This window comes from Stegostoma tigrinum, chromosome 13 (assembly GCF_030684315.1).
Source record: "Stegostoma tigrinum isolate sSteTig4 chromosome 13, sSteTig4.hap1, whole genome shotgun sequence".
NCBI lineage: Eukaryota > Metazoa > Chordata > Chondrichthyes > Orectolobiformes > Stegostomatidae > Stegostoma > Stegostoma tigrinum.
Genome location: NC_081366.1, coordinates 8,131,548 through 8,144,545, shown reverse-complemented (window position 1 = coordinate 8,144,545; position 12,998 = coordinate 8,131,548). Strand labels below are relative to the sequence as shown.

The 12,998-nt window shown below is 41.6% G+C and overlaps 1 protein-coding gene across 2 annotated transcripts in view; it reads left to right on the top strand.

Moving 5' to 3' along the window:
* Positions 1–7,296: 7,296 nt before the first annotated feature.
* hars (histidyl-tRNA synthetase) overlaps positions 7,297–12,998 on the top strand; it is a 37,965-nt gene continuing 32,263 nt past the window's right edge. The window contains exons 1-2 of one of the 2 annotated variants that reach the window (XM_048543380.1): positions 7,355–7,481; positions 11,919–12,284. In XM_048543380.1, coding sequence (XP_048399337.1) covers positions 12,174–12,284 — 111 coding nt within the window. In that variant the 5' untranslated portion in view covers positions 7,355–7,481; positions 11,919–12,173. Of the gene's footprint in view, positions 7,482–11,918; positions 12,285–12,998 lie in introns of both variants that reach the window. The other variant, XM_048543381.2, reaches the window with a different exon arrangement.

The window sequence follows — 12,998 nt, the reverse complement described above, 5'->3', positions numbered from 1 at the left end:
ATCAGCAAGTAAGTTCAAGTAATATTGGCAAGATTTACTATGGAAAGAGTAGGGTCTATGAGAAACCAAAAACTTTACATATATGTGGAGGTTCAAGATGTGAGCATGGTTCTGAACAAAGAAACATATATGTTTTCACAATAAGAAAAGCATGAATCAGACATTGTAGATAAGGTGAAGACCTGTAAGATATTGGATGGGATAAACATAGTGAGGGATGACTATTAAGGGCCTCAGCATCCCCGGTCCAAATGACATATAATTCTGGGCTGCTTAAGGAAAGAGACTCTGACAGTCACTTCCCACTCCTCACTTACCACCGTCCTGCTGCTGAAGGATAGCCAATGTTCACAGTTGTTTGAAAAAGGAGAAAGCAATAAATAGAGAGATGACAGGCCAGTCAGCACTTCTTCACTGGTGGGCAAGTCATTGGAAAAAATTTTGACAGAAGGAAGATTAATCAGGGGCAGCCAAGTATGGATTTGTTAAGGGGAGGCTCTGTCTGACTTAAGCAGATTGAGGAAGTGATATGAAATGTCACTAAGGGCAGCACATTTAATGTAGTCAATGTGAACTTTAGCAAGGCTCTTAACAAGGTTCCACATGACAGACTGGTCAATAAATACAAAGCTCATGAAAACAAAGGGAAGGCTGGATCCAAAAATTGGTGAGTGGCAGGAATCAAATAGTTGTGGTTGATTAGTGTTTTACAGTGGTCAGTGCTGGATTCCTTACTACTTACTGTTTCCAGTGTGAATCAATGATTTTAACTTGATAAAATATTTTGGGGCATGATAAAGTATTTCACAGATGATTTTGGCTGAGTTATTGATAGTGAGGAAGGCAGCAGTAGACCACGGGAAAACATCAATGGGCTGCTCTGATAAGCAAAGCATTGGCAAATGGATTTCAATCCAGTGAGTTTGAGCAAAGGCAAGTGAGGAAGTAAGAGATTTGACTATAAATAGTAGGATTCTGAAAAGAGTAGAGATCTAGAGGATTACTGAAATGCATTCCTACAAATCTCCAAAGACCAAAGGACAGTGGAGGAGGTGGTTAAGGGAGTATTTCCTGTATTCATGGAAACATACTGTACTGAAGAGATCCTCCAATAGATCAAGTGTATGGTAGCTGAGACTTATAGTATAAGATAGGAGATTACCCTAGTACTGAAAAAAACTCTACTTAAACTACAGATAAATGACTCTTCAGATTACTGATCAACACATTACTGAAAGGATATGCTGACAGTAGAGAGGATAGAGATGAGATTTATGAGAATTTTGGCTGGGCTGATATTTTTACTGATCAAGAAAGATTGGACAGACTGGGATTTCTTTTCTTTGGAACAGAGGAGGCTGACGGGAGATTGAATTGATGTCCGTAAGATTGTTAATGGCCTACATAGAGTGGATAGGAAGCATCTATACCCAGAGATGCATAGGTTCAAACTGACTGGGGTTAGGATTAAAGGAGAATTGAGGAGAAATTGTTTCACCCAAATCTCACGGTGTGAAAGGCTGGGATAGAGGCAACATTAAAACATTAAGATTAAAAAAATACACTTGGACATGCTGTAGAGGTGCTGCAATCAACAGGGCTGCAGTCTAAAAGCTGGAAGGAAGAATTAGGCTGGACGGTTGTGTTTTTTAGCTGATGCAGACATAATGGACCAAATGACCTTCTTCTATACCATTCAGCATTATATGTCCTTTGACTCAATGCGGGTAGCTATATATTAACCACTATTTAAAATGTAGTTCAGGTACTCAATGTTCAATAGTTTTAACAAGCACTTAATATAGGGGTAAAATTCTTATTAAATTGGAGTATTTAAAATGTTCCCAACATGTATTTTTGGGCATCAAATCTGAACTCACCAAAAGATATACAATGAACTTCATAAGACTTTGCAGGTTCCGATCCTTTGCATGATGGAGTTTGGCTGTTACCAATAAAATGGGCCTGAGGGAAGAAAATTACACAGTAACTTTACTTTCTTTGATTTAACTGTGTGATAACTGGGTGGTTAATTGTATTCAGTTGATTGACATTCATTTGGAATTCACTTGTATTCTTAGGGTGGGACGTGGGTCTTTTGGTGCAATGGGTAGTGTTGGGTATGGTCTGGGCCAGAAGTTCTGGGTTCAAGTCCCACCTCAGGACCTGATGACAACAGAGAATGAGGCCATGCAGATTATCAATCTCCAAATCATCGTAACAGGCTTCTGGCAGGCAGCTGTCTCACAATACATATAAATATATAAACATAAAACCAAGGATAATTTTGGGGGAACAAAAGAAAATAAAAGGCACTGTTTGGCCTTAAAAAAGCAGCAAACTCAAATACCCTCTTGTGGCACAATGATAATGTTTAAAAAGCAAAATAATAAATATGTTTTGAAAGAAGTAGCCTTTCTTGTAAAAAAATTGAATGGGACTTTGCAGGTCAGCTGGAACTGTGTGGGAGCCACGGCATAACCGTCTCCCTTGCACAGTTTCCTGCCATGAAGAAGTATTATTCTTATTCTGAAGACCTCTCTGTATCCACATACTTGTGCTCCTGTGTGTAGGAATTGACTGAGATAACAAGGTGTAGAGCTGGGTGAATACAGCAGGAAGGGTTCAGAAGAAGGGTCTAGGCCTGAAACGTCAGCCTTCCTGCTCCTCTGATGCTGCTTGGCCTGCTGTGTTCATCCAGCTCTACATCTTGTTATCTCAGATTCTCCAGCATCTGCAGTTCCTACTATCTCTTAGATATAACTCTTATGCTAAAGGGATGAGGAGAAATCACATACATAGGACTGAGTTGGATGATCGGTCATGATCATATTGAATGGTAGAGCAGGATCAAAAGGCCAAATGGCCTATTTTCTCCTATTTTCCGTGTTTAACTATTTAGATAATGGCCCTTTGTTTTAGAGTTTTTTTTTTCTCTCCTGTTTTCTATTAATGAAAGAATCCAGTTAATAAAGAGTGAGGATACCTGCCTGCCAGCATTGTCTTTCTCCTCCAGCAACACTGCTTTCCCGCTTCTCAGTTCATTCTTGATATCAGAGTCCTCAACAGTAATCGAGTCAACGCCAAACTCCTTCCTCCATTTCAGGTAACGGAGGATTGCATTGAAGGCCTGATCCACAGATCGGAAAGCCCGCAGGAACCTCGCAAATGCCTTGTCATTCAGATCCTGCAAAACATCACTCAATTCTCAGGCACACATTCTTTGATACAGCCCATTTTCTTTCCTCTCTCCTTCTCAATGATTTATGACTGTCTACTCCACAGAGTATTGGCAACCCCCATGGTCAGACAAAATGCATGCACCAGTAGGGTTTCTGACACCCTGAAGGCTCATAGACCATCCTTCCATGCAGCCAATTTTGGACAAAAACCATAGGTTGGTCTTACAAGTGTGTTTCAGTGAGCTTTGGCTCAGTGGTTAGCACTCTCATTTCTGAGTGAGAAAGTATGGGTTCCTATCCCATTCCAGACACACGATCATACAATCTAGTCTGGCATTCTGCTCCAGTATTGAGGAAGCACTGCACTCTCAAAGGTCCAATCTTTTGGTAGAGATCGTCAGCCAAAACCCTGACTGCCCTCTCCAAGGCATGTATAAGAATTTCCACAGCATTGTTTCAAAGGAGAGTAAGGCAGCTCTCCTTTGTAGGAGTAGCGATTCTTCTTCACCAGTACCTAAAAGAGATCATCAGCACATTTATTTCATTTCTGTTTAGGGAAGCTGGTCCAAAATTGTATACTTGGCTGCTACGTTTTCTCCAACAGACATTACACTTCCTAATGACTTTGTTGACTCTAAAGCACCTTGAGATATCCTGAGGTCACGAAAGACACTGTTATAAATGAGAGGGTCTTTCTTTCATTGGACTCGATGTGTAAAACGTCTCTCAGTTTACAAAGTCCATCAACAATTAATATTTACTCTCGATTATCCAAAACCTAAAGTTCACACAAGATATTTTCATTGAAGAATTCAAAGGTACAATTCACAAGCCTAGTCCTACCTTTGGAAATGTGTTGATTATACCCTGAAAAAGAAAATAAACAAAATTTAGATGATTTTTGTTAATTGGTGCTGTGACTCAGAGAGAGGTAAAACAATCATACCTTTGCCTTCTGTTCTAGCAGGACTTTATTCTCCTCTGAGTCTGATACAGTTGGACAAGGTCCCTCTTCAGATGTGAGACTTTCATTTTCCCTAATAGTAAAATATTTAAAAATTGCAAAGATATATGACACAGATGTTTAACATATCTTTGCCATAAATTTCAACAGCTGTTAATTTCCTGAATTACACATCAGGCTTCACGTATTATAGGGAGGGATGTTATCACTGAAGAGCTTTAAGAAGTTAGAATATTACAGTTTGAGGTTGTCTCTTGTGTCCATGACACCGCTAATGGATTTTGCTGATATTTTAATGAAGAATTCTTGGTGGATTGGGGGATGAATTTGTATTGTGATCTTGTGGAAAACTGTGTACCCTTTTAGAAAAAAAATAATTACAATAATGTAGTAGTTTGATAAGGGGAATCAAGTATAACTTTTTTAATTTAATTGTGGATGTACAATATGAAACAATTTATTGCACAAATTTTGTGTTCATTCAATCCAGAATTCAATTCCTCAGGTGAATATACTCCAGCTCCCATTGACATGATACCAGGAATTGTTCTTTGCACTAAACCAGTGATCAATTCAACAGCACTTATACTGCATTATTTCTTCAATTATGTCTGCTGCATGCTCTTTTTCTAATTATTGAAATCTGGGCTCTGGGCCTAATAGGTGCCAGTACTTATTTGCACTTATAGAGTGCCTACAGCATAATAAAATGCCTTTAAATACTGTACAGGAGACTAATTACAACAAGTTTTATACTGAGCCAGAGGAGTCATTAGGATAGGTGATCAAAGTATAGATAAAGAGATCAGTTTAAGGAAGAATACTAAAGGAGGAAAGAGAGTTACATGAGATGAAAGATTTAAGGAGGGACTTCCAGAACTTAGGGCCTGGGGCTCCTGTGGTGCAATGGGAGTGTCCCTACCTCTGAGGGAGAAGGTCCAAGGTCAAGTTCTACCTGCCCCAGAGGTGTGCCAAAATATTTTTAAACAGGTTGATTTAAACAAATGCAGAACGTTGGGTATACACAGCTGTAGTCACGGCTACCAACAGCGCCGCCAAGGGAGCTCAGGGTGAGACGAGAGGCCCGAACTGGAAAGATTGCAGCATTTACAAAAGGTGGAAGAAGATTAAAGCAGTTTGGAGATCCAGCACTATGGAAGGCTCTGAACACAAAAACTGAGAATAATAAAATCAAATATTAATGTGAAGAAAGTTCCCCAAACAGAAGCAGGGAACTTACCAATGAGTCCAACTGCGAGATCAATAAAACTGATGAAAAGATTGGTTGAACAATGGAACCAAAGAATATTTTGGAGATTGGTAGGCTATTTAGGGAAGTACCCGGACAGAGAATCAAGTGGCTGAGAGTTTTATAACAAATCATGGGATACCAGGAGTAAAGAAGTTCATAAAAGTCAGAGTGACAAGAGTATTGAGAGAGGGTAACAGACATAGCCACGCCTATAAGTGTCAAATGATTAATCTTTTATATGTAACGCTGATATTAGGGCAGCATCTTCCACAACTTTAGGATTGCCCAGATTGCTTACAAAGCTATGGTACATTTGACTTGTTGGAAATGAAGCACTTTAATATAACGGGAGTGAACTCCAACAAGCAGCCATATAAAATGATCAGATGGTCTGTTTTAATTATGGTCAAGTGAACTTCACCCAAGGAAGGAGCAGCACTTCAAAAGCTTGCGATTTCAAATAAATCTATCCGACCGTAACTTGGCGTCATGTGACTTCTGACCTTGTCCACCCCAGTCCAACGCCAGCAACTCCACATCATGTTTTAATTGTGTTGATTGAAAGATAAACCTCAGCCTTTATAATGAATACATTGCAAAATACATATTTACATTATAATCCAATATTAATTATGTGATAACCATGCAAGGTTATGAATTAAAAATTGAAGACAGCAAAGTGTGTAACTTTATTGAAAGAGTTGACCTCCTCCCTCCGGAAAAATCTGTGACTATTTATATCCCAGCTCCCTTCCCCCTCCCCATATCAGAAGGGTCCCGACCCGGAACATCAACTTCCCTGCACCACTGACGCTGCCTGGTCTGCTGTGTTCCTCCAGTTTCATACTGTATTGACTCTGACTCCAGCATGTGCAGTTCTTGCTGTCTGTAACTTTAATGCGTTGCACTTTCGACTGAAGAAATTATACATGTAGTAACCTTTTTAAGAACGTATAAATGTGCATGCATTACTGTTACAGCAATGCTGTGACATACTGAGATTTAAGGGATGAGAGCAGATTTCTCCCAGATCATGATCGTGGTGCACCTGTATACAATACCCTTATCGGCTACCTTGCCGAAGATGCCATTCCATTCTGACTCCGATGGTTTCTTGAAGTCATTTCTGTCACCCACTAATTGCCTTGTGGTAAAGCCGGACTCAGAGCAGAAACTCAGAGCGAATTATTCGCATTGTGCCGTCACTCGCTCCTGAGCGCTCACAATGAAACAAAGCACCAGCAACATTCCCGTGACTGCAGCAAGATGCGGGGTTGATGTGTGAGTCTGGGGGTGTGTGCGTATGAATGGGAGAAAGACACAGTTTCAAATGAACCTAACACTCATATCCTGAACAATTAACAGGGATTGTGTTACAACATTGCAGCTGTACGAAAGAAACCTCGCTCGTTTTTACAAACTCGATGTAATAACAAAAAAAATCACAGCAAGATGATTTAACATGGGAAGGTGTTGCCCTTACGTTCTCCACGTTAAGCTGCGCTTTGCAACATGCTACCTGGTGATAACTGCTGCGCAGGCGCGGCATTTCAGACCAGTGGTTACTTTCGTTCGGATCATGTGATTTAAAGTGGGGCGTCTGGGTCACTGCAAACATTCAGCGCCTGCCAGAGGGCGGGGTCTATCCATATGGGCGGGCACTAGTGTGTGTGGGCGGGCTCTGAGTGGAGTTTCCGGGCGAGGTCTAGGGCGGGGTTTGGCTGCTTCAGGGCGGGGTCTAGATGTCCCTGGGCGGGGTTTTGGCGTTTCTGGGCGGAGTCGAAATATCCCGGTGTGTTGTTTGTGTGGCCCCCGGCGAGGTCTAAATACACAGTGGGCGTGGTCTCAGTATGCCTGGGCGGGGTTGAAATGCCTCGTGGCGGCGTTTGGGTGGAGTTTGTTGTGTGGGCGTGGCCTATGTGGGCTCGTGTGATTGACGGCTCCGCGCGGCGCCGGTTGACGGTTAAGCCAGTTTTCACTTTCACGGGAGAGTATGGCGGGCCGAGCAGAGTTAGAGCTTGCATTGAAAGGGCAGGGCGAATTGGTCCGCAAACTGAAGGCGGAAAAAGCTCCTGAGGACCAGGTCAGTGACACTATTACCGAAGCAATGAGAAGTCCCGGTTTAAAATTTTTTAATGAAACCCGGCTCCTGCGGCCTGTGATAACACGGTGTAGCGCTGGATGAGCACAGCAGGCCAAGCTGCATCAGAGGAGCCGGAAGGCTGATGTTTCAGAGTTTCTGATGAACGGTCTCGGCCCGAAACGTCAGCCTTCCTGCTCCTCTGCTGCTTGGCCTGCTGTGTTCATCCAGCTCCACACCGTGTTATCTCAGATTGTCCAGCATCTGCAGTTCCTGCTGTTACCTGCGACCCGTGGATCCGCGGGCTCGAGTGGCCGTTGCAGCCGGGAGAAATGGCCTTAGCCGGGGGAGAAGCTGCTGGACCGTTAGGCCGCAGAATTTGATTCCCAGCCTGCCGAGTGGAGGGTGGGTTGCAGCATATTGTTTGTGGATCAGCTAGTGACCCTATTTCCGCTTCCAGATGAAGGGGCGAGCCCTATGCTCTTTGCCGTTCCCGATGAAAGGGGGCAAGCCCTGTTGCCATTACAATAGCCAGGTGCTGGAGAAGGCCATTCGGCCCTTCGAACCAGCACCACCATTCATTATGATCATGGCTGATCATCCACAATCAGTATCCTGTTCCTGCCTTATCCCCGTAACCCCTGATTCCACTATCTTTAAGAGCTCTTGCATCTCTTTCTTGAAAGTATCCAGAGACTTGGCCTCCAGTGCCTTCTGGGGCAGAGCATTCCATATATCCACCACTCTCTGGGTGAAGAAGTTTTTCCTCAACTCTGTTCTAAATGGCCTACCTCTTATTTTTAAACTGTGTCCTCTGGTTCTGGACTCCCCCATCAGCGGAAACATGCTTCCTGCCTCCAGATTGTCCAATCCCTTAATAATCTTATACGTCTCAATCAGATCCCCTCTCATCCTTCTAAGCTCAAGTGTATACAAGCCCAGTTGCTCCAATCTTTCAACATATGATAGTCCCTCCATTCTGGGAATCGACCTCATGAACCATTCCCAATGAGGAGGGCGAGCCCTATAGCCTTTGCCGTTCCTGATTTGGGGGCGGGGGGGGTGGGGGGGGGCGCGAGCTGTTACTGTTGCGGTTCCCGATGAGGCGGGCCAGCCCTGTTGCCATTCCCATTCCTGAAGAAGTGGTGAGCCCTGTTCCCATTTCCCATTCTCGATGAGGGGCCGAGTCCTGTTCCCATTCCTGATCAGTAGCCTGCATTCCTACGTGGCAACGGCGGTGATTCCCGCTGTTCTCCTGTGCCATCATGGATAAGTGGTTGACTGGCACATATGTAATTCAGTTCATGTTTTCCTGACTTACTTGTTTTGTAAAATTGGCTGATATGAAAGCAAAATACTGTAGATGGGTGGAGATCTGAAATAGAAAGTGCTTGAGATGCTCAGAAGGTATGGCAGGATCTGTGGAAAGTGAAACAGAGTTAATGTTTTAAATCCAATGACTTTTCAGAACTGATTCTATCTTACAGTAATTTGCATGTGTTGGAATTACCTTGAAATGAAATTTAAACTTACAGTGCACAGAGGCAGCACTGACCTACCTCCCTATATTCTGTCAATTTAAGTGTTTCCTAATGTGGTAGATGGGAAGAGGAATAAGTCATTCAGTCCCTCAGGAAGTCAGGAAAACATGAATTATGAATGCCAGTCAGCCACCCATCCCTGATGGCATGTGGATGAGGGAGATTCACAGCCATTGCCATGTTGGAATGCAGTTCTGTTCAGTTTGGTGATGAATGAGCTGTACCCCAACTTCACTTGCCTGCTTTTGCTGCATCTTTAATGGTACTGTAAAGACAACATAGAGGAGTCAACTACAGAGGGCAGGCTGGATAACATTTTGCCCTGTGTTGCAGTTCATTGAAACTGCCTGTGGTGTAAAGAGATGAATGTTTTTTAAGTGATGAACCTGGAGTTTGGGGTTGGGTGTCAGCATAAGTTAGAAAAGAAAAACTTTGTGGCCCATTTTATACTGAACTTTGAATTGAAATGCAGCATGCGAAAGCTAGTACCGCCTTCCCCCATGGAATTAGACATCCACATCCCATAAACAAACCAAAAAAATGCATAAATGTATGTTACCTGTCATGATGTATATGAGAATTACAGGTGAAATGCAAATTGCTTCAGCTGAATTAATATAGTTGTGTTAATTCTGCAGAACCACATTTATTTTAATCAGTGCTTACTAGACATAATACTGTCTTTTTTTAATAAAATGCCACAAAAGCTCACAGAAACTCCATTAGAATGACAGTAAGTAGTGATATTTGTCAGCGTTTCTCCCAATTTATTGATTGGGTGAGGCAGTAGCTAGATGATGTAATATTAGCTCAGATTGCCTCAGGCAGTGGATAGGAAATCAGATTTTTTTCATTCTTTCATGGGACGGGGCCACTGCTGCCCATTCCTAATTTCCTTGAACTGACTGGCTTGCTCACGCATTGCAGAGGGCAGTTAAAAGCCTTGAGATTACTGAGGTTAGAGTCACACGTAGGCCAAATTAATTGAGATTTACAGAGTAAACCAGATGGATTTTTAACGACTATCAATGATTATTTTACAGTCATTATCACTAAGACTAGATTTGTATTTCAGCCTCAACTGATCTGAAATTCCACCTGCTACCATGCTGGAATGTAAAAGTTTAAACCAATTAAAATTCCTTTCATGATTCATGATCAATTTTCAATACAAAACCACCAGCTTCATATCTGCTTTTCTGCTGCTATTATGGCAGAATTCTACTAAGGTGCTACCCAACATTTTAACCTGAGTTGATCAATGTATTTTTCATTTCAGTAGCTTTATATAAAAGTCTGGCTTATGTGGATGCCACATTCTTTGAACTGTCATAGCTGGAAGGAAAATCTCTAAATTTGGGTGATATGCACTTGTTCAGATATAAGAAATTGTGCAATTCTGCAGCCCATCTTAATGTTCCCCATGGAGATCTGTGTAACAGTCTTTGTACAATTGAAATATGTGTGTCATTGATAATGTACAAGATGATTAACTCTTGATGTCTACGTTTTCAAGATCACACTTTAAGAAGACTGAGAAGGGAGGAATGGAACAACAGTATTCAAGCTGTAATACAAAGAGCTAAACTCTATATTAATAGTCGATCTAAGATAATGTAGAGGGAGAGTTTGGGGTGGAATAGCAATGTTGGAGTAACTCAGAGGCCCTGGTTAATGCTCTCCAGACCTGAATTCTGATGCCATGAAGGCAGTTTGCAGAATAATGGCAGATAGCAGAATTTAAAATTGCTTAATAAATCTAGAATTAAGACCTAGTCTCGGTGACCACAAATACAATAGATTGGTATTCAACAACAATGGAGTTTAGCAGCTTCGAAACTGGGGTTGATATTAATCCTGCAGCAAATGTTTTACACGCCTGAAACTTTGGTACAAACCCATCTAGTTCCCAAATATCCTGTGAGGCAGGAATTCTACCATCCTTACCTAGTTTGGCCAACATGTGACTCCAGGTCCACAACAATGTGTTTTATTCTGCATTGCACTTTGAAATGACCTAGCATGCCATGGGGTGGTTCTAATGGGAAACGCATGTAGGCCTTGTTAGTGATGTCCAGATCCCACAACTGTACAGTAGGGATAGTCTAGTCTGAGAACAGCTTCTACAGTGCAGGACAGAACACACAAACCCCGACCCCATGATGGGCAGAATCCACAAGCACTCAGCAACCTAGGGCTGTATTCATGGAGACGGCTGAAACCAATTCTGATGCCTGTTGCCATGTTCAAAATGCATATGTGGGTGTGCTGGTGAATTGCTGGCAATGCAAGTGTATAGACTGATGATGTCAGTGATAGAGAAGGTCTAAATATGTGTTGATTGACAGCAGTGGGGCAAATGTGCACTTGAATGTCTTAGAAACCATTCTGCTATATGCATTCAGAAGGCAATCATGGTAGGAGAATTTATCAACTGTGCCAGGACTAGAAAAACCTTGCCAAAATATAAAAGCATTTGCAAAACAAACCTGATGAGGCATTGTGACATTTAAAGTATGAAGGCCAAAAGTGGGTGAAACATTTGTATTTAGGTACAAATGTCTGCAAACTTGTCCTTAGTTAATATGAAAGTCCAAGTGGGAATATTTATAAATTGAAAATGATAATTGCTTGTTATGCACCACACAGCTATCGAGATATCAACTTAATGATATTTGTATTGTTACGTTAGATGCCAAAATTGTCAGCACTAAGCTGTTGGATTTTTGATTTTTGTAACATGATACTTGGTTGTAACCATCAATAGGTTACAAAGAGCCAATGACTCGCAAGAAGTTCTTCCAGACCTGTGTGATTTGAAGTTTGTTGTTCGGTTTAGTTAATTATCATTGTTACTCCTCCCACCATGCTTTGCTGCCACCCTGTACCACTGGGTTAGTGGTAATTGCTGACCAGTTTTCTCCTGTTCCTTCATGCACGGTCCACCTGGAAATGCTTTCCCCTTGTGATATTTAATTATTGGACCTGGCGAATTCTGGATTATGGATGGAATCTACGGGAATGGACATTTTAATGGGTGAATTTTAATGGGACTTGAATGTTAACATTACTTTCTGGGACTTTGATCATTGTTGGAATTAAACTGGATTTGTGGTGCGTTTTACCTACTTTTTTGCATTGAACCTGAACCAAAATGAACAAATTTGGAACAATTGCGGCCAAATACTTGGCTGGATTTATCTGCTACGGGATTGGACACCATAACATGACTGCACGGGTGATGTGTTATCTGCCTAACAAACAGGTGCGTAACTCGAAACTGATGTTAATAAATACTAAAGAAATGTTTAGCTTGTAGATAAATGGATTTAGCACTTAATTTTATAGCCAAAATATTAGTACTCAGATGTTCAGTGATAATAATAATTTATGTTTGTATAATGTTCTAAAGTGATTTGTATTTAAGGTAAGGATAGATTTTTGAACACTAAAGGAATTAAGGTGAGTGGGCAGGTAAGTGGAGCCGAGTCCATGAAAAGATCAACCATAAAATTATTGAATGGCAGAGCAAGATCGATGGGCCATTTGGCCTACTACTCCTATTTCCTATATTCTTATGTATTGCAGGACAATATTTCACATGAAGCCACTTAGTCCAGTATTAGGGCAGATGGCCAGAACTGTGGACAAGAGTTAGATTTTATGGATGAGAGAGAAGTTTAGAGAGGGAACAGTAGGAGCTAGGAGCCTGGGCTGCTGGATGCACAATTGTCATTGGTGGAGCATGCTCAAAAGGAATGGTTAGATGTATGCAGGTATCGCTAAGCTAACGATAGAGGACATTATAGACAACATGAAAGAATACAATATGTCAAGGCTGAAATTTGCTTTTTGAGAATCTTTCTCCCAGGTTTGCTGTACCTTTACAAAAATAAATCCTCCTGAAGTGTACTTTGCCAACTCTCAAGTAATGATGATGACTTTAGATTTTGGATTTTAGATTTAGATACTTGCCTTC